At 43.3% G+C, this 26483-nt stretch overlaps 2 protein-coding genes across 16 annotated transcripts in view; both read right to left on the bottom strand.

The window, feature by feature from the left end:
- Nucleotides 1-1725, bottom strand: part of LOC109272508 (RNA-binding protein 12) — a 35032-nt gene extending 33307 nt beyond the window's left edge. For 4 of the 13 annotated variants that reach the window (XM_019458663.2, XM_019458648.2, XM_019458652.2 and 1 more), the window contains exon 1: nucleotides 1500-1652. The gene's annotated coding sequence lies outside the window, so the exon portion shown is untranslated. Of the gene's footprint in view, nucleotides 1-812; nucleotides 1254-1499 lie in introns of those variants that run through there. The other 9 variants (XM_019458656.2, XM_019458658.2, XM_019458657.2 and 6 more) reach the window with 7 other exon arrangements.
- A 2538-nt stretch (nucleotides 1726-4263) lies between these two features.
- Nucleotides 4264-26455, bottom strand: NFS1 (NFS1 cysteine desulfurase). Of its 3 annotated transcripts, none has more exons than XM_019458645.2 (13): nucleotides 26347-26455; nucleotides 25616-25725; nucleotides 24774-24890; nucleotides 23626-23709; nucleotides 18285-18437; nucleotides 14586-14679; nucleotides 13777-13911; nucleotides 9607-9764; nucleotides 9076-9181; nucleotides 8915-8996; nucleotides 8203-8286; nucleotides 7583-7672; nucleotides 4264-4929 (listed from the first exon to the last, which is right to left on the bottom strand). In XM_019458645.2, exons 1-13 carry the CDS (start codon nucleotides 26441-26443, stop codon nucleotides 4866-4868), a joined length of 1374 nt encoding a protein of 457 aa, XP_019314190.1. In that variant the 5' UTR covers nucleotides 26444-26455; the 3' UTR covers nucleotides 4264-4865. The 3 variants fall into 3 exon arrangements, with proteins under 3 accessions (XP_019314190.1, XP_053746279.1, XP_019314191.1); XM_053890304.1 differs by having other exon boundaries at nucleotides 25616-25719; XM_019458646.2 differs by lacking the exon at nucleotides 18285-18437.
- Between the last annotated feature and the right edge of the window lie 28 nt (nucleotides 26456-26483).

Genomic DNA, 26483 nt, shown 5'->3' with positions numbered 1-26483 from the left:
AACAAACACGAAACAATAAGCCTGTATGTGCAGACTTGTAGGACACTTTTCAACTGCAAACGCTCTGAAATACATTAACAATAGAAACTAGATTACAAAGTCCAAGGCAATACATGTTACTAACACTGCATTTTACAAAAATCACACCATTTTAAACCATTCAATCAAGAAGCTGTAAGAGAAATACTCCAGTCATAAGTCTCTCCTTCAACAGTCCTTCGGTTGCAATTACTTTTTCTCTCGGGTTATATTGAGCGGAATTACACTATTCTTGAATAATACAGAATGGTTCCGAACAACTACCACAATTTACATTAGGTCACCTCTGGAAATCCAGGGTTTTAGGACGGTTCTAGGGTCCAGAAACCTCTCCTACGGAGCCTGCAACACAGTATACAAAACTCCCAGCATGTTTTGTGCTGAATAACCCAAAGTAACCTTCACCGTAGCCGCTTAGATTTTTCACTATAAAGCACACATTACAGGCACACATAAAGTCCATGCATTTGCAATCTGGCAGCTAAGCCTCCTGCACTGGAATCCAACCCCAACACTAACCTGTAGATCCTCAAAGCCCCTCCCACCTATTTCACGTGGCTGCCAACTAGCACCTCCAGCTTCCGCTAGACAAACTCAACTCACTCATCAAAAGCACCCAACCTCCATTCTATTGCACCTCCTCCTCTTTCAGGGCGGGAGGCTCTCTCCCAGGGGATATGTAAAGGTGGTCCTCACTGCAGCCCCTTCCCTATTTGGGGACCAAAGATCTGGTACCTCACTACAATTCTCAGAGGCCTGGGAGGCGTACTCACCCCCACTTTTCTCGCTACAGAGGCCGGCTTCTCAAATTGCCGACACCCTCGAGGGTAAGCCCCGCCCAGCGCTGAGCCTGGGAAGCATTTCCCTGCAACCCCCTCCACCTTCAGGCCACGAAGGCGACCAGTTTTGACTTCCTTCCTAGACTCAGAGGAGTGTAACGACTACAGCTTCCTCTCCATACATGTGTCCTGACTGTAGTCCCCTTTTCCTGTTAGGCCACCGGGGCCTCCTTTCCACTTCGGAAGAAGGGAGTGTCCTCACTACGTTTATCTCCTCAGTTCGGGACACAGAGATGGAGTTACAATCTCTGTCTCTTTTGGGAGGCGCAGAAAATCTGGCTAATTCGGGATGTAGGTGTGTTTTCACTGCAATCCCCGTTAGTTCGCAGGCCGCTGGGCCACCCAGCTGTGGCCTCCTCCCTCAGACCACGGGGGCGTCCTCACTATGGCCTCGTCCCCACTTCGGTATGCAGGCTTATCCTCTCTTGCGTCCTTCCTGCATCCTCTCAGGCTTCAAAGGCGCACACGGCGCCCCAAGCCCCCCGCAGCCATGCCGCGACCCTTTTGTGTGGGGCGCTCGCTGCGGCGGGCTCGGAGGCCTCCGAAGGCCCCGCCCCGGGCCACCAAGGGGCGGCTCGAGCCCCGCACAGCCCCGCCCGTTCCGGGCTGCGGGAGTCTTACCGGGGAGAGCTGCGCGGCACCCGAACCCAGACCCGAGTTACCCCCCGCGCGAGTGCCTCCGCCCCGCGGCCGACAGCCCCAGCCCGAACGGCTTCCCGGAGCCCACAGCAGCCACCACCTCTCTCGCCGCTTCACAAAATGGCCGACAGCCCGCTCGGCAGCTCCGCGTTCCAGCAGGGGCGGGACGGAGTGGTGACATCACGGGGCGGCGCGGCGCAAGCGCCGGGAGGTTCTTGAGCAATCTCCCGGAAGTTACAGGTATTTGTGGCGAGAGGAGCTTTGAGTCCGTACGTCCGACGTTTGCGCACTAGCCCCGCCTTAGGAGAAAGGCGCTGCTTGGTGAGATAGGGAAGAGTACCTGGGTGGCCCGTTCACTGCGGAACGTTGTGCAAACTGCTTCACTTCTTCGAGCTCTACGAAAGGGAAGAAATAATGCCTTCTTCGCGCAGTGTGTCGAGGATGAAATGGACCACAAAGTAGTGCCCGGTTCTGTTGGCGATGCCCTAACAAAAGAACCAAAACCTAATTTTTTTTTTCCCAGTTAAAAATGTAAATCCAGGGAGCCTTACCCACTAGTGTTCATTAACGGACTGCATCTTAGTATTCAGTATTGTATTTAGTATTTAGTATTACTATATTATAGAAAAAATTATTCTCATGCTGTGCACTCCCCCTGCCTATACTCAATTATCGTGATTGAAACCATTATAGAAATGTAACGATGGATAGAAATTAAGATGGATACATTCATGCTTCAGCAAGGCTTGACTTTGAACAATATTTTCCCTCTCTTCCTCATTCTTAAAGCTTCTGCCTACCCTCTTTTTGTTTTGTTTTTGTTTTTGTTTTTTTGTTTTGGTAGAATCATTTGTTCCAGGAACTCCGCATCAATGTTGACCTCTCGCTTACCTCAATGTATGTCTAGTAATGAGACTCAGATGGCCATTGCCAGCGCTAGTCATGAGACCACGATGAAGACCTAACCAATACGGCTCGAGTGCTACCAGGTTCCTATCCAAACCACCCAGATCCTGTATTTTCCTATAAAACTCCTTAGCCTTTTATCCAGAGCGGGTCTGCAGTTTTGAAGGCATTAAGTCTGCTGCAGCCTCCTTTGCCTGGAAGTAATAAAACTACCTTTCCTCTTTATCCCCAAACTCTGTCTTCCTGTTATATTACAGCTCTGGAGTACAGAGGCTAGTTTTCAACATGATGACTATTACCAAAATTGAACTAATCTTCCAAATCAGCAAGTGAGAAGTCAACTGAGTAAAAAAATCAGGGACTAAATTTCCACAGCTCCAACAAGCTTTTGGGAAGATTTGCGTGGCAAACTTGCCTGGTGCTAGCTCAGTATGCCAAAAACACAAATTAGAAAACCCTGTCTCACTTTTAAACCAAACCTATTCTTCATTATATATCCTCTTTGTAGCTATAATATAGTGCATTAAAAACGAAACCTACTAAATGCAATTTGGTATCCAGGATTGGTTTCTGGAATAGAAATAGGGCATTAGTGGGAAAGTTGGTGAAATCTGAATAAAATCTGAAGTTTAGTTAATACTAATGTACAGATGTTAATAATCCCTTAGTTTTGACAAATATGCCAAGTTTTATACTAGATGTTAAAATTAGAGGATATTGGGTAATGGACATCTAACTGTACTATCTTTGCAAACTTTCTCTAAATCTAAAACTATTCAAAATGGTGTCTCCTGGGTAGCTCAATCACTTAAGCACCAGACTCTTCATTTTGGCCTGGGTCAAGATCTCACAGTTTGTGAGATTGAGCCACGTGTCAGGCTTTGTGCTGACAGTGTGAAGCCTGCTTGGGATTCTCTCTCTCTCTGCCTCTCCTTCGTTTGAGTGCTCTCTCTCAAAATAAATAAACTTTAAAGAAATTATTCATAGTGAAAAATTTATTTAAAATTTTCCTCCTCCTGTCTACCTGTATTTACCATACTTCTAGCTAGTAGCTTTCAAACTTTTTTGACCATCACTCACATAATACATTTGCAACCAGGTATACACATTCAAATATATAATACAAATAAAATACTTAAGGGTTACCAGGCTGGCTCAGTCATGAGCATGAGACTATTGATCTCCAGGTTGTATTTCTAGCCCCACATGGGTGTAGAGATTACTTAAAAATAAATAAACTTTTTTTAAAAAGTAAAAAACAAAAAAATACTTAAAATATGCCAATGTAATCTATTTTTTCTCTTGATTTTTTAGTGCTGGTAACTATCCACCTACAGTGTCAGACCCACAAATGGAAACTGCATTTGCCCTCTACAGGTTTCTCAAACACATCATGCTTTTTCATACCTCAGGCCCTTTGCTCTTCCAGTTGCTTCTAATTTCTCATTCATCTCTAGTTCATGGCTGGAAATCAGGTTTTTGCTTAAGTAACATTCCTTAGAAAAGGTTTCCTAGCATACCTAGCATAGTAGTTTCTCCCTGTTATTTCCTCTTACCATTATATTTCTTCTATAGCACCCATCACAATCAATAATAGCTTTATTTGTTTATTTATTTTTTGTTTCTCTACTAGAATGAAAGCTCAATGAGGGCAGGGTCTTTTGGTCCAATACTCAGAAGAATGTTAGGCTCCTGACAGCCACTCAAATAACTGATGAATGAAGAGCTATACAAGCAGACAGTCATCTATGGAAATCAAGTGGAGTGGTAGTCTGCTCCATGATTCCCAAGCACGGCATGGAATTTTCCCTGAGACTTTCATAAAGTCACAAATTAAATGGAGGAAGGTTATTTTATTTCTCTAATCTGCAAATTAACAATTTTTAAAAAAGAAACATAAATTATTAGAAGAGTAGATGGAGGCATATAGATATTTTTAGCTTCATTAGGTCAAAAGAAATGAAGGACAAGAACAGGAGACAAGCCTTCTAAGAAACTTGCTGTTCAGTCTACAACATGAAGAGGTGGCCTTTGGGACCAAAAAAGAAATTAAATAGTTGATTATGCTTGCTCCTGAAGGAATCAGTCTTGCTGAGCAGTAGTAAGCAACATTCAAAAGTCCACATAGATCACTGAGGCCCCTGAACAAAGAAACTTCTTCTAGTTCCTCGGGCTCTCCCCACCAAGAATATCCATTCACTGTAAGACCAGAGAAGGACTCCTGAAGAGAAATGTTGAGTGTTCTCCAACAAAGGAGCTGAGGCTCAGGAAAGATAGTTTTCTTGTTGTTTCTATCTTGGAGGTGGACAAATGCTGAAGTCAACTGGGCTACACCAATTGTGGTTTGAACATGAAGCGCCCACTGGGTGTAACAAGATACCCAGGTGAGCATGGGTTGGTGAGGCAGAAGCCAGGTCAGCACAGAGTCAGAGGCCTACTCTTCTAGTGTTGTGTCCACTTGATGCTCTTGAGGTCAATGCCATCCTGTACCATCTCCCAGAGAGGGCTGCCAAAGAAAAGAGAAACTGAGTGAGTTAGGGCTTAGATAGGAATAGCCAACATTGGTCTCTGACCCCTGAGCCCTGACTTGTCTCCATCTCTTCTTGTCTCTCCACTTCCTTGCCCTGACAGACCCAAGGTTAGCAAGTGTTTCCCAGCTCTCTCTAAATCCTTGTCAGCTCTAACATCTCCACAGCTGCCAGCAAACAATAACTGGGTACCCTAGGCTCAGCTCCAGTGGGGCCAAGCCAATGGCATCAGGTTGTGGTCACATTCAAGAAGCTCTCATCCCATTCATGAGAGACTATGGACACAGTCTCCCTGTGGAACCAAGACCCTTAGGACCTGTGTAAGCAAGTTTCAGCCTCTCTATTCATCCCCACCACACATGGATCACTTTTCAATACTTCTTTCTGGGTTTTACTCTATTTCTCAGGTGGGGCTAGAGCTTAGCCTTAATTTATCTGGGTATATAGCACTCTTATCCAATTCCTACCAGCCTCATCGTCCCAGAGTTTGACTGTGATTCCAATTCAAAAGTAACTCTTGGATCTTAGACCTGAGCATTCCATCTCATACAAGAACTACTGCTGAGAAATAACTACTAAGCTCTGATTCCCTTCAGCTTGAATGCCTTAGACAATATTCCCAGACCAGATATTACTTCAATGTATTTTGACCATGGAATGTGTGGTTTGTATTTCCCCAGTTACTTTTTTTCTATGCAATTTCATTCTATTCTTGACTTATCCCTCTCCTTTACACCATGCATTCCCAGCATACCTTTCTATGTATGACATTTTTCATGGCTCCTTAAAGTTAGCAACCTCCTTCCTGTCTTTTTTTTTTTTTTAATGTTTATTTATTTTTGAGAGAGAGAGAGAGAGAGAGAGAGAGAGAGAGAGAGAGAGAGAGAGAGAAAGAGCACAAGTGGGGGAAGGGCAGAGAGAGAAGGAGACACAGAATCTGAAGCAGGCTCCAGGCTCTGAGCTGTCAGCACAGAGTCCGATGCGGGGCTTGAACTCATGAACCATGAGATCATGACCTGAGCCAAAGTCCGACGCTTAACCGACTGAGCCACCCAAATGCCCCTGTCTTTTCTTTTTAGAGGTCTCTTATTGTCATAGACTCACAAAATAAAGCTTTAGGGGTGCTTGGGTGTCTCAGCTGGTTAAGTGTCCGACTTGATTTTGGTTCAGGTCATGATCTCACAGTTGTGAGATTGAGCCCTACATAGGCTCCGCACTGAGCACGGAGCTGCTTGAGATTCTCTCCCTCTCTCCCTTTGCCCCTCTCCCCTCCTCGTGCTCTCTATCTCTAAAATAAAATAAATTAAAACAAAATAAAGCTTTAGCTGAGGGCTAATGAAACTAGGTTCAATTCAGTTTGTAAAGGTCACAAGGAATAGGGGGAAGATGCTGAAGCCACACAGATAAGAAGAATAAGGCTTTGCAGCATGGTCTAGTAGAAATGCCCTTTGAGTGTGCCAGAGTACCAAAAAATCAAGCCAAGGAGGAATCTTGAGCCTAAGAAAATTAAGGAAGCAGTAGATATTTAAGCAATACAACTAGACCCTGGGAAGGAAAATTGAGAGCCCAGAAAGGCCTCAGAAAGTTTGTCAAAGGAAGAAGAGTATATATATATGAACTTTTTCACTCTCAATAACTAGACCAAGAGAATCTTGAAAGTTGAATTTAACCAGGACAGAGCTCTGAAAAAATCCAGAGGCCTCAATGTCTCCAGGAAGAAGTGGAGCTCTATGGCTACTAAGGGAAGCCCTAGTGGCAGCTGGCTGACAAAGCATCTCTTGACCTTACTTATAAAGACTTTTACAAAGAACACTCTGAGTAGTAGTTCTTAATCTTTGAGAATTTGATGAAAACTATGGACTTTCTTTCAAAGAAAATGCACAACAAAACAACACTTAGCATACAATTTCAGGGCTATCATATACCTCCTGAAGTCTAGTCGCAGAACCCAAAGTAAGAATCTCTATCTTAAAGGGAGATTTTTCTCTAGTTAGTCTACAAATCCCTAATTTTGTATTGATATTGCTGCAATGACAACTATTAATACTATAATAATGAAAAACATCTGAATTTATGTAGTTGTTTAGTTTTTTTTTAAATGTTTATTCATTTTGATAGAGAAAGTGCACACACAGGAGTAGGGGCAGAAAGAGAGGGAGAGAGAGAATCCCAAGGAGGCTCCACACTAATAGTGCAAAGCCTGATGCAGGGCTCGATTCTCATGAACCACAAGATCATGACCTGAGCCTCAATCAAGATTCGGATGCTTAACCAACTGAGCCATGCAGGCACCCCAGTTCTTTAGTTTTTAAAAGTACTTTGTCATATTCTGAAAACAAGTAGCCAAGGAGATTCACCTTCTTGCTTTGTGGAACTTTTTTTTTTTGTTTTGTTTTGTTTTTAAGTAAGCTCTACACCCAACATGGGGCTTGAACTCATAACCCCAAGATCAAGAGTCACATGTTCTACCAACTGAGCCAGCCAGCAGCCCCAATTTTGTGGAACTTCTAAATCCTAAGATCCATGTGTTCTCAAAGGCTGGTTTCTGTCAGTGTGAACACATAGCCTGAGAGCAAGAGAAGGGTCAGCCCTTCAATTTCTTCCACAGGGTCTCTGGGGCATACTGCATACCTCATTTCTCGAAGACGCTTCACATGGTGAATGCACTTTTCCACTGTATAGTCTACTTCCTCCTCTGTAGTGAAACGGCCAATGCCAAACCTGAAAAAAGGCGTAAGAGAAGAGCTCCACATCTGAACTCTGGCACCAGGGTAAATTCATTCAGCAAATACTCAATGAAAATCTATTCCACAAAAAACATGGGAAAAGAACATGGTCAGAGTTTCTCAGAACATGGGTTTGTGGATCACCTATATTAGAGTCACCGAGAGGTTTCCTATTTCTCTTCCAGTCCTAGTGAGTCAGAATCTCTGAGTGTGAGACTCAGAAATCTTCAACTTTCCTATATGCTAACTAACTTGGATGTAAATTAAAAAAATAAATAAAAGTCAAAAAATAAATAAATAAAAATAAATTATTACAAACTGAAATAAATAAATAAATAAATAAAAGAAATCTTCAACTTGCACAAACTTCCAGAGGATACTCAATAAGGTCTGAGAATTGCTGCTCTAGGAACTTTCAAGAAGAATCAAGAAGGGATAAGAAAAACAAGTATGAGGAGACTATAACAGGAAGTGAAGAATACAAAAGAGGATGCTTTCATAAATGTTGCAGCTCAACCGACTGACCTGATAGAAGAGTGAGCTAAATCCTCATCAGTGCCAATTGCTCGAAGGACATAAGAGGGCTCCAGGGATGCAGACGTGCAGGCACTGAGAAGAAAGACAAGGAGTCTTGCTCAATTCGTCATCAGCATCTGCTTTTAGCCACAAATCTCTCATCTTGCTCCCACCCCAGGTCCCTGAAGTCATTATATGGAGATATAAGAGACATTCTAATCTGGTAGAACTAAAGGGCCCAATGCTGCCTGCATTTTCTGGGATGCGACCCTAGCTCCTCTGACCCTTCAGCAAGGACACTGCCAAAGCATGACAGAGCACGATACCACATAAACTGGGACTGACAACCACAGGCAGCAGAGAACCAGGTGCTCACTCTCCTATTGTTGAACACACCATCAGTACCAGCCTAGATGGCAGCTAAACCCTTGGTGGCCTTTGGAGTATCCTTCAATTCTGGGGTTCTGCAACAGAACTGCTAGTATAACATTAGAGCAGATGCATGCATCTCCTGGGACCACAAAAGGCACAAAGTCCTACCCCAGGAAGCCCTCCTAAGATCACCAACTTCAGCGAGTGCCAAGCCAGCTAAAAAACAGGCACTTACAAGATGACCAGGAGCTCTTGTGCCTGACATCTCCACACTAGGAAGCCTAATAATGTCTTATACCACTTAGAGGCCAGGCTGATGAGCCCTTCCTGTCTATCCAGTCCAACTCACCTCCCCGAGGATAAGGCAACATCCTTGAGTGCCATCAGCAGACTCTCCCCTTCCACGTATGCAAAGGAGAGGTTGATACAGCCTGGAGAGAGAATCACTGTGAGAGGAGTTGCAAAGTCTCAGGCTCTTCCAGAATGGAGATAGAAAGGGCATGTCCATACCTGGGTAATGGTGCTCAGGGTCCCCATTCATCACCACATCGGGAAGGCTATTCATTATTTTCTTTGTCAGTCGCTCTGCTAACTTTGAGATCCACTTATGGTCATACTGAGGAGCAGGCAAGGGAGGACTAAGCATAGTGACCATTAGCAGCTCAGAAATACACAAGACAAGGAGTCCTATTCCAGTGCCCAGAAGTGACTATGCATCAGACCCACCTATCATCCTGTGTTACTCATGGAGACCACTGTATCCCCAGCACTGGGCACAGCACCTGGCATGCAAAGGTGCTCAATAACTGGACACATGGTTCCAATAAGCTACCAATAAGTGAGCCAATAATTTCTGAAAAGGCCTGGATTTTGGAGCCCATAACACCTCCCTCCGAACAAGATGTCAGCAGCACTGGGACAAGGAAGGATTTCTTAAACCTCCTCTTCCGGCAGAAGTCTGACTCAGTTGTGCTGAGAACCCTCTAAGTGGAGACCCAGCACAGGGGAAGAAGTTGAGGAAGGGAACTGCTCTCCCCATACCTCCATCTCTTGCTGTGCCACCTCACATGCGGCCCCCAGCCCCACCACCAAGGGTGTGGGCACTGTCCCAGACCGCATACCCCGCTCCTGCCCCCCTCCACTCTGCAGGGCCTCCACACGTACACGGGGTCGGCGGCGAATGTAGATGGCACCAACCCCTGGGAAACAAAGTTTGTTACAAAAGAGAAAAAAAGAAAAAGGCAGATGAAACAAAATCTCACTTTCAAAAGCGGTCAAAATATTCTTTCAACTTTTCCGTAAGCTTGAAATTTTTCAAAATAAAAAAAGTTAGAGGAAAAGGAGAAATAGAAGTAAAAGCATGATATTTATCAAAATTATTTAACATCATGAGGTAACTACCAGGAGTCATGACCGAATGGTTTAAAGTAGCTTCCTATGCATGTCTGAAATAACATGAAATACAGCATTAGTCATAATAGCAAAATACCAGAAACAACTCACATATTCATCATCAAGGCAATGGGCAAATAAATTATGATACCGTCAACACAATGGATTACAAAGTTGGTATATAAAACAAAAAGGAAGCTCCTTTTGTATTGCCACTTTAAAATCTCCAAGATACACTGTTGGAAAACTGGTGAAATCTGAATAAAATTTGTACTTTACTTAAAAAAAGGCGGGGGTTGGTGCCTGGGTGGCTCAGTTGATTAAGCGTCTGACTCATGATTTTGGCTCAGGTCATGATCTCAGGGTTCATGAGTTCGAGCCCCATGTTGGGCTCCACATTGACAGCACAGAGCCTGCTTGGAATTCTCTCTCTCACTCTCTCTGCCCCTCCCTAGCATGCTTGCTCGTTCGCTCTCTCACTCTCTTTCAAAACAAATAAGTAAATAAACATTTAAAAAATAATTAGGTGGAAAAAAAGGAAGAAATAGAACAATGAGTATAATAAGCTATTTTCTGAGTAAAAACAGAGGAGGAGGAGGGGGAAAAATACATATATATATATATATATATATATATATATATATATATATATATATATATATATATATCTCCTTGTAAATGCATAGAATAATCCTAGAAAAATATTCAAAAAATAGCTTCCCCAGAGGAGAACTACATGAGTGGTAGACAGAAGTGAGAGACTTTCTGGCCTTGTACTTTTTTGTAGCTTTTGAATTTAGAACTTTGTAAATATACTACCTTGTCTAAATAGAATAAAATTGTTAAAAAGCGGGTGGGGGCATGGCTGGCTCAGTCAGTGGAGCATGCGAGTCTCGATCTAGGGGATGTTCAAATTTGAGCCCACGCTGGGTATACAGAGTACTTAAAAATAAAATCTTAAAAAAAAGAAAAAAAACTTTGAGGCAAATACAGGGATAGATCAGAATAGAATTAAAAATTAGTACAATCTCCCAGTGTATCAAAGTTTAAAAATGTATGTAACTTAAGGGGCACCTGGGTAGCTCAGTTGGTTAAACATCCAACTTTGGCTCAAGTCATGATCTCCTGGTTCGTGGGTTTGAGCCCTGCATCAGGCTCTCTGCTGTCAGCATAGAGCCCACTTTGGATCTCCTGTTACCCTCTCTCTCTGCCCCTCCCCTGCGCGTGCATGCTCTCTCTCTCAAAAATAAATAGACATTAAAAAAATGTATATAACTTAATAGCCATCAAACCCACTTACAGGAATTTCATGCCAAATATGAGCATGAATGTGCAAAGATACTCACAAAGTAGTCAAAGGTTTTAAACAGTGTGGCCACTCGGTAAAGTTCATCTTCTTCCACAAAGAACAATTCCTTAGGCAGAGATTGTAGGTACTATCAAAACTAAGGCAGTACTTCCCAAATTTATTACCAAGGACCCCAGTTTTGAAATAATTTATGTAACAAATGATACTTAATCAAGAAATATTTCATTTCCTCATCAAATTCAAATATCCTTACTATGTGAATCTCTGTGGTTCCCAAGTTCAGAGAGCATATGCACAGACCCCTGTCTGCATAGTGAAGGACATAATGTTATCTAAATCAACTGAGTCCCCTTCTTTCTGAAAGCATAAGTTTGGGTAGTGAGAGACCTCTACACATTTAATTGCTGATCAGAGCTTCTGCTCAATTGGTTTTGTCAAAATAGATACATCTACAATAAAAGCCAATAAAGGCAACATTTTAATAAAAGATAGAATGCCTGTTATACTTTTTATTACTTTTTATAATGTTTATTTCTTTTTGAGAGAGAGAGAGAGAGAGAGAGAGTGAGTGTGCACATATGCACAAGCAGGGGAGGGGGAGAGAAAGGGGAAGTGGACACAGGGTCTGAAGCAGGCTCTGCGCTGACAGCAGTGAGCCCCATGCAGGGCTAGAACTCACAAACCGTGAAATCACGGCCTGAGCCAAAGCTGGACGCTCAACGTGCCCCAACCTGTTGTGCTTTTAAAATAATAGCTCATAAGGCGACTGGGTGGCTCAGTCGGTTGAGCGCCCAACTCTTGATTTCCTCACAAGTCATGACCTCATGAGATCATGATCTCAGGAGCCCACTAAGGCTGGGTGCTGACAGAAGGGAGCCTGCTTGGGATTCTCTATCTGCCCCTCTCCCACTCCTGTGCAAGCTCATTCACAAGCTCTCTCTCTCTCTCAAAATAAATAAACTTAAAAAATAAATAAATAATAGCTCACAAGGGATGCCCGGGTGGCTCAGTTGGTTAAGTGTCCGACTTCGGCTTAGGTCATGATCTCAGTTTGTGAGTTTGAGCCCCACGTCGGGCTCTGTGCTGACAACTCAGAGCCTGGAGCCTGCTTCGGATTCTGTGTCTCCCTCTCGCTCTGCCCCTCCCCCGCTCATGCTCTCTCAAAAAATAAATAAACGTTAAAAAAAATTTTTTTTTCAATAATAGCTCACAAAAACATTCTTTATAACCTCTGGGAACCTTGAAAAGAAGGTATCTTACATACTTCCAGGAGCTATCACAGCTTTTTCCTCAGGGTGTGCAGCTCAGGGTGTACACAGAATGTGTACCAGCATTATCAACCCCATAGGCCCTCACCCCAGAGACAGAGGAGTTGTTGTTTGTTTTTATGGCTACCTCCATAAAATAGAAAACAAAAGTCTCTTCCCAAAGACTGGAGTGACAAGACAGAATTCTAGCTAGGAAACATTCCTAGGCCAATAGGACCAAAGGAAACACACTCTTGAGAGGCTAACAGGAATACAGACTATTAAATCTAGGAATAAACACCAAGAGGGGCGCCTGGGTGGCTCAGTCAGCTGAGTGTCCGACTTTGGCTCAGGTCATGATCTTGTGGTTTGTGAGTTTGAGCCCAGTGTCAGGCTCTGTGCTGACAGCTCAGAGCCTGGAGCCTACTTCAGATTTTGTGTCTTCCTCTCTCTCTGCCCCTCCCCGGCTCGCTCTCTCCCGCTCTCTCTTAAAAATAAACAAACATTAAAAAAAATAAAAAATAAAAGAAGTAATAAATACTAAGAGATATAAAAGTGCAATCTTCCTCAGGCTACAGAAACACATAGGGAATAAAGGACTCAAAGAACATTGCTATCACAGTGGGGAAGACAAGACAGCTGGACTTATTTAGCTTAATTTGATATGACAAAACCCTTTGTTCCTCAACCAAATTAAACTACTTGCCTTCTAAGGATTTTCTAAAGAGACCATGCAACAATAGACTGCTATACACAGTTAGCTGCAAGAGTCTACAAATAGGCAAGCATTCTTGGTTATTGTTAAAGGACACTTGCATTAGCAATTCTGCATTCTGCAAAGCACTATGAATGTACAGCTTCCTCTGACAGCAATGGTAATTCCAAATGAGTTCAAGGAACATCTATCTAGGGTTTTTTTTTGTTTGTTTTTTGTTTTTTTTTTTCAACGTTTTATTTTATTTTTGGGACAGAGAGAGACAGAGCATGAACGGGGGAGGGACAGAGAGAGAGGGAGACACAGAATCGGAAACAGGCTCCAGGCTCCGAGCCATCAGCCCAGAGCCCGACGCGGGGCTCGAACTCACGGACCGTGAGATCGTGACCTGGCTGAAGTCGGACGCTTAACCGACTGCGCCACCCAGGCGCCCCTTTTCTTGTTTTTTTTTGTTTTTTTTTTTTTTTTTCAACGTTTTATTTTATTTTTGGGATATCTAGGGTTTTAATAGGAGGTCTGAGAAAAGGAACTCAAGGAGGGGCTGGTACCTTTGGGACCATAGATTTTATGACCACTGATGCTCATGAGATCAATTTTCATGTCATTGACGTCAAGTGGGATTTTTCCAACAGCCTGGGCTGCATCGGTATGGAAATATACCCTTCTGGAACTGCAAATCTGTCCTGAGGAAACAACAAAGGGGAAATCATAGCACAATGCTGGAAAGTCACCTGGCAGTGATCCTACAATGTACCATGAGTTCTAAAGCAAAACTGCATCTGGCATTAGCCTCTAGCCATATAGTAAATAACTTCTCTCTTTCTCTTCCTCTCTCTTTCCCTCTCTCCCTCTCACTCTGTCATTCTCAGCTAGCTTCCTTGATTAAATAAGGGCAAATACAAATCACCAAATCAAAACATGCCTGATATCCTGATGCATAAAACTCTTCCTACCTTGTTAACACTGGTCTTTCAATACATCAAATTGACTTTTACATCCTTTTTAATTTCCAGGAAGCAAAGATTAGCAGATCTTTTCCTAATGTGTCCTAGGAGTTACAGTGAGTCTCTGACTCTAAGTGAGCACAATAACAAGATGTTCTAAAGTAACAAAGGTGAAAGAGGAAGAGAAAAAAACGGTAGTGTTTTGTTTCGGCACCAACTGCAGTTAAATGAAAAGAACATAAAGGATACTAGACCTGGATTCAAATACTGGCTATGCCATATACAATAGGTCTTTAAACAAGGAACTGAAACTCCCTTTCCCTTGATCTCCCTCCCACTCCCAGGAGACCACTCCTGCTCCTCAGATGGATCCCAGAGGTGGGCAAGCATCAAGGTCCACCCAAGATACTCACCTATTTCTGCAATGGGCTGCTTCACTCCAATCTCATTGTTCACAGTCATGACTGAGACCAGGCTGGTATCTGGCTGGATGGCAGCCTCTAGTTCCTAAGAGTATCAGCAGCAAGAAGACTATATAGTACCAACAAAATCCTCCCTAACTCAGAACACGGGCAAGCTCAGTCTTAAAACGGGGCCTTTTACTAAACACCTATCAGAGTGGTTAAAAAAAAAATAGTGACAACACAATGCTGGCAAGGATTCAAAGAAACTACATCATTGAAACACTTGGTTATTACTACTAATACAAACGTAAAATGATACAGCCATACCGGAAAACAGTCTGGCAGTTTTTGCTTCTTATAAAACTAAACATGAGATTACCTATGATGTAGTAATTGCACTGTTGCGCATTTATCTCAGGGAAATGAAAACAGATTCACACAAAAAACCTATACATAAATGTTCATACCAGCTTTCGGCATAACAGCCAAAACCCAGAAACAACCTAGATGTCCTTCAATGGGTGACTGGCTAAACAAACTGGTGCCTCCATACCACGGAATACGACTAACTGATAGAAAGGAACAAACTACTGAGACACGTAACAAACTAAATGGCTTGCCAGACTTACCCTAAGTGAAAAAAGCCAGTCCCGAAAGGTTACATACTTTATGATTCCATTTATGTAACATTATTGAAATGACAAATTAAAGAAATGGAGATCAAATTAGTGGTTTTAACAGAACATGAAGCATCACTGCAGTGAGGAAACTATAATTTGACAGTGATGGTAGTTACACAAACCTACACATGACGAATAAGCACAAGTGAAACTGGGGAAATGAGAACAAGATTGGCAGACTCTATCCAAGTCATTACCCTGTGTGAGAAATAAGGGAGATGATTCATTTTCAGAAATACCAAATAAAAGTTCTGCTATCTAATTAACAATAGGATTACAACACACTGGAAATATATGAAACCCACCCCTCCACAATGGAGTCCCAAACCTTTAGACACTTCACTTTCTGGTTCTTCTTCCCCTCTCTGTTTCGTGGGCTTATTTTTGCGGGCTTTGCAATGAGTATGCACCAAAGAACAAAGGGAGGAGGGACTGAAAGTCTCTGCGTCACCTCAGGGAATGTACATTTGTTGCAACCAGACTACTTTTTGCCTTACGTGTGCATTGGCAATGTCCAGATAAGGCAGTAACCTCTGTAGTATTCAGCCAATGAGGAACCAGGGGAGGGACTTGCATGCTACGAGATAAATTGTCTGCTGTAACTCCCCTAAGTATGACTGTCCATCAGATACCCACTCTTGGAAGAACACTGATAAAAGCCTCACATCACTGTGCTCTGAGTCTCTGCATCCCTCCTTTGATAGAGTCGATGGGCTTATTTTTAACACCTGGTTGGATACTGGATTATACTTTTGCAAGATATTATCATGGGGGAAACTGGGTAAAGGGTACATGAGATCTCATTGTATTATTTCTTAAAACCACATGTGAATCTACAATTATTTAAAAAGTTTAGGGGCAAAACCCGTGTCCTCCCCTACCCCGGGAGTGGAGCCTGCTTAAGATTCTCTCTCTCCCCTTCCTTCTGTCATTACCTTCCACCCCTCTCTCTCTCAAAAAAAAAATAAAATAAAACAAATAAATAAAAACAGCCTGGGTGGCTCAGCCAGCTGAGCATCTGGCTCTGTATTTCAGCTGAGGTCATGATCCCAGAATTGTGGGATCGAGCCCCACATCAGACTCTGTGCTGAGGGTGGAACCTACTTGAGATTCTCTCTCTCCCTTTGCCCCTCTCCCCCATTTGTGCTCTCTCTCTCTAAAATAAAAAAAAAAATAATAATAAAAACTATCTTTATTAAAAATTACAAGTTTAATTAAAAAAGGGACAGCCTTTCCTATGTAAGGTGGTCAGAGTAAGCTGCAAACAACAAAGTAAGTAGCAAAAAACAAGGTTACTGGCAACAGCACTGAGGCAGGGACCTCATCTGACTAAAATGTTATCTTAAAGGAATTATTAATCAGCCTAGCAACATCCTGCTTTCCCTGACACTGGTCTAATAGAGGTTCTCAATGTCATGTTTCTCTCAGTTTCTTGTTTGCTTCCTTCATAGCAGTTATCCCAATTTGTAATTATTTCATTTGTTTCTATGTTAACTGTCCTCTTCACTAGAATGTAAGCTCCCTGAAGGCAGGGACTGAGCTTGTCTTGTTAATCCTTGTGTCCCTAGTGCCAGACTCTAAGGCATAATAAATACTATGAGGTGGAAAAAGACACATGTGAAGTATTATGAGAAATAAAAAGGCAGAAAAAAAGTGCTCCTAGCATTCAAGAGACTTAATCTAGTGGAGAGATAGGCATAAACATACAACAGAGCACAGAAGTAAAAAGCCATTAAGGAATTTAAGGAATTTGGAAAAAAAAAACAACCCAAAAACCAACGTATTTAAAGGGGTTGGAGCATCCAAAAAGACTTCAGCAAAGAAGTGAGCCTGAGCTAACTTTTTTAAAAGAGGGAGAAAATTAAGGTATGTGCAAAGAAAAGGACAACAGATCAAAGGTGAGGGGATATGTGAGACAGGCCCACAGCAGGACTGACCAGGGCATATCAAGGAGTTGTGCAGGCAGTGTGGCTGAAATGGAGGGTTGTATGAAGGGTGCAGTGGTCATCAATACTGAAACAGTAGGTTAGAACCAACATGTCTATTCTGAGAACAGTATTACCCTGATATCAAAACCAGACAAAGATATCACACAACTACAGATCAATATCCCTAATGAATATAGATATACAAAAATCTTTTAACAAAATACTAGGAAACCAAATCCAGCAACCTATCAATGTATACACCATATTAATAGAGAAAAAAAAACATATGACTACCTCAATAAGCACCAAAAAAAATTCATAAAACCAAAATGCTTTCATGATAACAACACCAACAATAACAAAATCAAAAAACTTGGAAGAGAACTTCTTCAGTCTAACAAAGGACATTTATGCAAGAGCAACTATGAAAAATCCAGTTAACATCATATTTATGGGGAAAGCTTTCATCCAAGATCAGGAGCAAAACAGGGTGTCTATTCTCACCACTTCTATTCAACTTTGTACTAGTAGGTTTCGCCAGGGCAACTGGGCAAGAAGAAAAAAAGGCATCCAGGTTGGCAACAAAGAAATGAAACTATCTCTACTTGCATATGACAGGACTCTGTCCACAAACTGTATCTTAGGATTTGACTAGGGATGCTGGTATCCAAAATCTGGTGGACAAGATGCATGAACTCACTACCCAAAATGTACATATAAGGATATGGGCCACAAAGGGAAATATTCTTCACAAAAACTACAGCTCTTCTTTAGAGGGATGAGAAACTAAGTACAGGGAAGGAGGAGGCCAGAGCTTTGCCATGGTGAGTGTTGAGTCCCTGGCATCCTGCACAGACACCCAGTGGTCCTCATATAAACCAGGAAGCACTGACCAAGCTGAGAAATCCTCCAGAGAAAAGGAAGACAATACACACTCAAGGGGAAACATATGCTCAGTTTCTCTCCCAGGCCTATTGTTCTAAGTTCCCCCTCACCATTAGGTCTAGTCCTTCAAGCTCTGACTGAGGCTAAAAACACAAATTTACAGGCTGAAACCAAGCCCCTCCTATGTTGCCCCTTCTGCCAGTAGCCACTCCTACCTTCAGGTCGATGATCCCACTCTTCTTCACCGGGAGGTATGTGACCTGAAAGCCCTCAGCTTCCAGTGAACGGCAGGAGTCCAAGACACATTTGTGCTCTGTCTGAGTGGTGATCAAGTGTTTTTTCCGTGACCTATAGAACCTGGCCACCCCCTAGAGATTGGTGGTGGTGAAAGGAAGGAGAATATGCTCAGAGAGACAGCAAGCACTTCAATCCCACTTGAAAGAAAAAGTAGGCAAGGGTTCTGTGCTCCAACATTAACTCTGTGACACCAAGTATATATCCTACAATTCAACTTAATTCTGACACTAACTACCCTAAGTTAGTGCAAACCCCACAGATGAAGGGACTCACGTCCACAAGACTAACCCCACTTCAGATGTCAGCCACAAGGCCCAGGTGTCACAAGCCACTCCCCAGGACTTTTGCCTAGCTGGCTACAAATTCAGGACTTCCCACAGCCCCCTAAGGTTCAATAATTCAGCAGAATGACTCCCAGAACTCACTGAAAGCACTACACTATTAGAGTTTTATTATAAAGGATATAATTCAGGAACAGACAAGTGGAAGAGATGCATAGGCGAGGTCTGAGGAGGGGAAGGGCACAAAGTTTCCATGCCCTGTCTTTGTAAATCCAGGCATGCCACCTACCCAGCACATCCATGAGTTCACCAACCTGGAAGATCCTCCGAGCCTTATTGTCCAGAGTTTTTATGGGGGTTTTGTTACAGAGACATGACTGATTAAATCACTGGCCACAGGACTGAACTCAATCTCGAGTCCCCCTCTCTTGCCCTGAGGGAAGTAGAGCTGAAAGTTCCAATCCTCTAATCACATGCTTTGTCCTTCTGGAGCGGCAGCCTGTCCTTTGCAACTAAGGGGCCACCATGAGTCACTTCGTTACTATAACGTTAGATTATGGTCCAAAGGGGTTTGTAATAAATAACAAAAGACATTTCTATTATTCAGGAAACTCCAAGGATTTTTGAGGCTCTGTGCCAGGAACAGAAGAAAGACCAAATATATTTTATTATACCACAGGTAGAAAATATCCCACAGGTTGGGGCACCTGGGTGGCTCAGTCAGTTAAGCGTCCAACTTCGGCTCACGTCATGATCTCATGGTCCGTGAGTTCGAGCCCCGTGTTGGGCTCTGTGCTGTCAGTTCAGAGCCTGGAGCTTGCTTGGGATTATGTGTCTCCCTCTCTCTCTGCCCCTCCCCCACTCATGCTCTATCAAAAAATGAATAAACGTCAAAAAAAATTAAAAAAAGAAAATATACCCCTGGTAGATTTCCTCGCATCCCAGGAAAAAGCCCCTCTCTTTATTTCTACTTAAATAGCAAAACATGCAAATATGTTGACACTGATACCCAAAGCTGTCAGTGTAAAAGTGAAACTCATGAACTCAATCCTTGCTAATGGCAGTATTTATGCTACAATCTTTTCAGAAAATCATTTAGAAAGATGTCTTAAAAGCTGTATTCACACTGTTTAACTGTGATTCCTCTTTTGGAAGTTTACCTTAGGGGAATATTTCAAAAGACAGATCAAGCCATAAAGATGAAATATGTTCTCGTATTTACAATCTTTAAAAAAATGGAAAAATTAAACACATCCAACAATAAAGTAGTGAATAGTAAACTATGATAACACAACTCCATGAAAAAGAATGTAGTTATATCAAAAATTATGGAGTTTGAAATGGAAGAACATAGGGTATGTTATCAATAGTTACAAAAGAATAGGGGTGCTTGGGAGGCTCAGTTGGTTGAGTGTCAGACTCCTGACTTTGGTTCAGGTCATGATCTCATGGTTCATTAGATGGAGCCCCACATCGGGCTCTGCACTGAGATTCTCTCTCCCTCTTTCTCTCTCTCTGCCCCTCACCCACTTGCACATGCTCACTCTCTCTCACAAAATAAATATTTTTTAAAAATGGTTACAGAAGAGGGCACCTGGGTGGCTTAGTCGGTTAAGCATCTGATTTTGGCTCAGGTCATGATCTCACAGTCCATAAGTTCACACCCCACATCAGGTTCTATGCTGACAGCTTGGGGCCTGGAGCGTGCTTCAAATTCTGCGTCTCCTTCTCTCTCTGCCCCTCCCCCGCTTGCACTCTGTCTTTCAAAAATAAATAAACATTAAAAAATAAATTTTTAAAAGAGCATAAAAGCTCAATTTGTAAAAAAAAAAAAAAAAAAAAGCTCAATTTGTTTTAAAAAAATGGTTACAGGGGTGCCTGGGTGGCTCAGTTGGTTAAGCGGCCGACTTCGGCTCAGGTCATCATCTCGCGGTCCGTGAGTTCGAGCCCCGAGTCGGGCTCTGTGCTGACAGCTCAGAGCCTGGAGCCTGTTTCAGATTCTGTGTCTCCCTCTCTCTGACCCTCCCCCGTTCATGCTCTGTCTCTCTCTATCGCAAAAATAAATAAACGTTAAAAAAAAATTAAAAAAAAAAATGGTTACAGAAGAATAAATATGGCATGCTACAGTTTGTGAAAATATTAAAGTTACATATGTATGGATAATGATTAAATTATTAAATATTAAAATACAATATATGTATGTATAATTCTTTTTCTTGGAACAATACTAAACAGAATTAGTTTAGAATTAACTTTGCAGAACAGGATTCAGGGCCAGAATAAGAGGGAAAGAAGAGGAAGACTTACACTTTTTTTTAATTATTATTTCTTTTTAAATTATTTTCTAATGTTTATTTATTTTTCAGACACAGAGAGAGAGAATCCTAAGCAGGCTCCGTGCTCAGCACAGAACCCAACAGGCGCTCAATCCCAATCTAAGCTGAAATCAAGAGTTGCAGATGCTTAAGTGACTGAGCCGCCCAGGCTCTAGATACTTTATGTTAAACTTTTCTATAGGGTTAAAAAAATCTCATCACATATACACTGATTATCTTTATTTTTTTATTTTTATTTTTTTAAGATGTATTTATTTACTTATTTTACCTCCACATCCAATGTGGGGCTTGAACTCATGACCCCACAATCAAGAGTTGCATGCTCTAAGGACTGAGCCAGCCAGGAGCATCCCTGCACAGATTACCTTTAAAAGTTAAGGAGAGGCCCCTGGGTGGTTCAGTCAGTTGAGTGTCCATCTGACTTTGGCTCAGGTCATGATTTCACAGGTCATGGATTCGAGCTCTGTGTCAGGCTCTATGCTGACAGTTTGGAGCCTGGAGCCTGGAGCCTGCTTCAGATTCCGGGTCTCCCTCTCCCTCTCTCTGTCCCTCCCCAGCTTGTGCTCTCTCTCAAAAATAAATAAACAAACACTGAAAAAAAAGTGAAAGGAGGGGTGCCTAGTGGCTCAGTCGGTTAAGCGTCCGACTTTGGCTCAGGTCATGATCTCACATTTCATGAGTTCAAATCCCGCATTGGGCTCTGTGCGGACAGCCCAGAGCCGGGAGCCTGCTTTGGATTCTGTGTGTGTGTCTCTCTCTCTTTGCCCCTCCCCTGCTCGCTCTCTCTCTCTCTCTCTCTCTCTCTCTCTCAAAAATAAATTAAAAAAACACTTAAAAATTTTAAAAAAGGAGTTAAAGGAAATAAAATGTGCCACCCCATTACCCCCACAAGCTTATAGAATACTACCTTAAAAGCAGAATATAAAACTAATTAGGCCAAAATTATAACTACATGAAAACTATGTTCTTGAGGATAAGGAACATAAAAAGGAAACATTTAAAAGTTCCCCACCTCCTTCCACTCTCTCCTATCTGTTACCCACAGTGTCAAATCCTCTGTCTAAACAGACAGACAGAATAGTCTCCTATTCAGGAGACTAAGGGGAAAACTCACAACTATTCTTAGCAATCCCTCACCTCTAGGTTTGGGAACAGCAGAGACTTTCAAAGCAAACATTTTCAAAGTTTTAAAAAATATTCCCCATTCCAGAAATCATCCCCATTTTTGGAAGGATCTCCACTTTGGGTCTGGTTTCTGCATTCCAAAGGAAGGACACCTTCCTGCTAACAGAATCAGGCAGAGTACTGATGACTCTGGAGCCTGTCCCAGGCCTCCTACATCCAATCTAAGCTCAGAAAAACCAATACTGGCAGCACAGTTGAGAGATAAAGGTGAGAAGTGAGGGAGACAGTTGAACCTACAGTAGCCCACACTTTCTCAGAGCCTTGGTATTTACACAAGTGGTCCTGGCAACCAAGCCCAGTCCAATATGATTAAGTTATATGAAACACCAGCATGACTATTGAGAGTTGAATTTTACTTTTGTTAGCACCACAAACCCAAGGATAGAGTGACTGATCTCAGAATGGGTGATGAATGAAGAGACCTCTTTTAGACAACAGGCTTGAGCAATAGAAACCTGATCCAGGCAAAAGGACCCACCATGACCACCTGGCTGAATACAGACAGGCCCATTAGGCGACCCACCTCGAAATATCCATAGGCCCTAACTAACAAAAGGGCTACTTCCAACAACGCATAGTTACCAAAAAAGGGAAAACTGCATAAGCGCCCCTAGCTCCTCACCTTCCCCCTTTAAAAACAGCCCCCACCCACTGCCTCCTTCTATCTCCTTTGTTCTGACTTGGGTGAATCCTTTCACTGCCTATGCCACCAGCTTCCATGGATTGGTTCCCCATCACCACATGTTGGGGGACCCATCTGATTGGGAGAGACACCACAATGAAGTGAATGCCTGCAGAGGCATAGTAACCAGTACTTCAAGATGGGAGCATCTAAATAAACAGGAGGGACACCTGGCTGGCTCAGTCAGTGGAGCATGCAATTTTTGATCTCAGGGTTGTAAGTTCGAGCCCCACATTGGGTGTAGAGATTATTTAAAAATAAAATCTAAGAAAGGTAGGAAGGGAGGGAGGGAAGAGAACTGTTGCAAACAGATCTCATTAGAAAAAAAAGGGAAGGCTGAGAGGAAGGCAGCCCTCAAATCACATATGTAAGGGTGTAGCTGGTAACCAGAAGCAGAGAAGCACTCCCAACTGCAAGTGGATGCTGGACTTCTCTGTGACTAAATCAGAAGGATGGGGAAAAAGTCTGAGTCACCATTATCTACTCCCCGAAATAGCTGCCATCCAAAACACCAGTGGTCAATGGCTAAAGAGCCACCTCCTTTCATGCCCAACTATCTCAATGAACTCAGTTCAACAGAAGCAAAGACTTAGATGGAGTAGATCACAAAGGGTTGAAGGAAGCAACAAATCAGAAAGAGCACATGTTTGTCTGTGTCTTTTATTCACAATAAGGTAGGCATGGGTGGCTGGGAAATACATATACGAGTCCAGATGATGGAGGGACACCATCTCCCAAGTCAGGAAAGCCCAGATATGCCCTCTGGTTCTCTTACCTTAACTGCTATGTTGTTAGATTCAGTAGCGCCACTGGTGAAAATGATCTCACGAGGATCAGCCCCAATCAGAGATGCTACTTGCTGCAAACCAAGAAACAGAGATAAATAACACCAGTTTCCCAGGCAAGAATGCAACTGCAGACACAGCTGGGACAGAGCTCTGGATCAAAAAGTATGCCACTACATTCTATCAACTGTCCAAGAAGCTCTGCACCCTCTAGGGTCAGAAAAGGGGTAGATTCGGGGCGCCTGGGTGGCTCAGTCGGTTAAGCGTCCGACTTCAGCTCAGGTCATGATCTGGCGGTCCATGAGTTCGAGCCCCGCGTCGAGCTCTGGGCTGATGGCTCAGAGCCTGGAGCCTGCTTCCGATTCTGTCTCCTCTCTCTCTGCCCTTCCCCCATTCATGCTCTGTCTCCCTCTGTCTCAAAAATAAATAAACGTTAAAAAAAAAAAATTAAAAAAAAAGAAAAGGGGTAGATTCAGTTACATCCCAGATCTGAGGCTCTTTTCACATCTGATAAAAAATGATAATAGGGGTGCCTGGGTGGCTTAGTGGGTTAAGCTTCCAACTCTTGACTTCAGCTCAGATCCTGATCTTGTGGTTGTGGGATCAAGGCCCGAGTCGGGCTCCACACTGAGCAGGGAGCCTGCTTTGGATTCTCTCTCTCTTTCTCTGCCCCTCCTCCACTCATGCACAGGCTCTCTTTCTCTCTCTCAAAGATAAATAAATAAACTTAAAAAAAACACAAAATAATAATAATATTGATTTCTTAAAAATCACTTGTTGAGCTCCTAGTATGTATAAGCCTTGTGGCATTGTGTTAATAAACACATCACCAGCAAGATCTCATTTAACCACACAATAATCCTAACAAGCAGGAACTATTACAATCTCCACTTCGACGTGAGGAAATTGAGGTTTAGAGAAATTAGATAAAATTCCAAAGATCATTTAGTTAGGAAAAATAAAAACTAATAAAATGCTTTCAGGGGGACTCCAAGGACTAAAGGACTAAAGGAGGACTAAATCTCCTCCAGAAAGAGCCCCAAACCACTTCCACCTCCACCCAGAGTTACCAAGGAAATGCCTCCCACAGTCCACTGAACCTCTGACATCAGAATCTCTTAGAGTCTTCTATACCAACCTGGCGAGCACGTTCCATGGCTGCCTCACTCTCCCAGCCATAAGCATGTGTCCGGGAGTGTGGGTTTCCATAGTAGTTGACCAGGTAAGGGAGCATGGCATCCAACACCCGAGGGTCCTGAGCACGACAGAATATATCAGTGTCTTTGAGTCCATAGGTAACTCAAGCCCCACTCCATCCCCTCAGACTTGCCCAACCTACCTCAACACACTCCCAACCCTTCAGACACTGCTTAGACAAAGCCTCATTCTTCTATCCCCTTAGGTACTAAACAAACATCAGCCTAACATACTCCCACTCTCAACCCATCTTAAATCATTCTACCAGATGATTCTTCTACCATCTCCTCAGGTAATCTACAAACATTGCCTTGTCCTGATAGATATTTCTGCATGTTTCCATTCCTGCCAGGCTATGTGATCTACAAGGGCCAGGACATGACAAGAGTCCACATGTTGATGAAACCTTCCATTAATATCGAAGTGCTTATCATGTGCCAGGCTCTGTTTAAAGGGCTGCTTTATGTCTTTTAACCCACGTAATACTTGCCCAAATTCACACAGTTATTAGTAAGTGGCAATCCAGCTAATTCCAGAGCCTATGCATTTAACTACTACCAAAGTGCCTACATTGAAGTGATCTCACCAAGGTCAACAGCTGGTAAGTAGCAGAGCCATTTTTAGTGGATTACAAATTAAGCCTCCTGACTCCTGGCTCATTGCTTTTCCCAACACACACTTCTCAATGTCTCTCTCTTCTGCAGGATCCAGTCATTTATGTGCATTGTCACTTCTGCAACATGTTATAAATAGCCTTGGGGAAAGCTGCCCCTCTATCCTTACCAGAGGAGTTGTAGCTTGGACGTCCATATACAGAGGTCGCAGCACTGACTCCACGTCCGGAGCAGTGGCTGTATCTGAGGGAACAGCGGACTGGGGGGCATTATCTACAACTGACAAAAAAAAAAAAAAAAAAAGGTATGAAGTGGCCAAGCGTGGAAGAACGCAACTATGGCCACAGGGTATCCAAAACAGCAGGTGAACGTTGGATGTAGGTGAGATAAGCTAAAAGGATGCTGGGGTTGAATCTCAATGGAAAAGGAAACAAAACATCAGCGAACTTAAACAAACTGAAAAAGGAGGGAAGGGAGAGAGACCATGTTTTTGGAAGGGGATGCTGGGTCAATATTCGAATTGCCTGGTTGGGAGGGGGGAGGGTTCGAAAAGGGCAAAGCCATTTAGAAGGGGTGTGGAGACGGCGTAGCTAGGATCCCCTTCAAAGATGACTGGCTGGACGACTAGCATCTCCAAAAGTGCAGGAGAGATCTGAAGGCCGACGGAGCCTCCAAGCCTCCGAGGGCCTGTGGGGCAGAATCTGAAGGGTGACGCGGAGAAGTCAACCGTACTGAGGGCCGGCCTGAGAAAGTTTGAGGGGTGCAGCGAGGAAGCAGGGTCAGGGGGTCCGGGCAGCGGACGGAAGACGGAGACTCGGTAATATTCCGGTGCGTCGCCACGCCAAGGGGGAAGGTCCGCGCTAGTAGGGAGGGTGGCGGTGAGTGGGGCCCGGAGCGTACCGCGCAGGCGCAGCCCCCGAGCGGGCGCCTCGGACCTGGGTCCCGGAGCGGCCCGCACAGCCGCGGCCGCCCGCCTCCAAGCGGTTCGCAGCAGCATGGTCCCGCTAGCAGAGCCCCCCGCCCGAAGCAGCGGCACT

The sequence above is a fragment of the Panthera pardus genome, unplaced genomic scaffold (assembly GCF_024362965.1).
Source record: "Panthera pardus isolate Hobbes unplaced genomic scaffold, ASM2436296v1 HiC_scaffold_25, whole genome shotgun sequence".
Classification (NCBI taxonomy): domain Eukaryota; kingdom Metazoa; phylum Chordata; class Mammalia; order Carnivora; family Felidae; genus Panthera; species Panthera pardus.
The sequence above is the reverse complement of the archived record's forward strand: the minus strand, read 5'-3'. Positions and strand labels throughout refer to the sequence as shown.

Coding starts and splice junctions, on each gene's coding strand:
- NFS1 (XM_019458645.2), bottom strand. CDS start 26,443: ATGCTGCTGCGAACCGCTTGGAGGCGGGCGGCCGCGGCTGTGCGGGCC. Junction 9,765..13,776: donor TAAAATCTATGGTCCCAAAG/GTACCAGCCCCT, acceptor TTTGTTTCCCAG/GGGTTGGTGCCATCTACATT. Junction 8,997..9,075: donor CCCTGAGCACCATTACCCAG/GTATGGACATGC, acceptor TTCTCTCTCCAG/GCTGTATCAACCTCTCCTTT.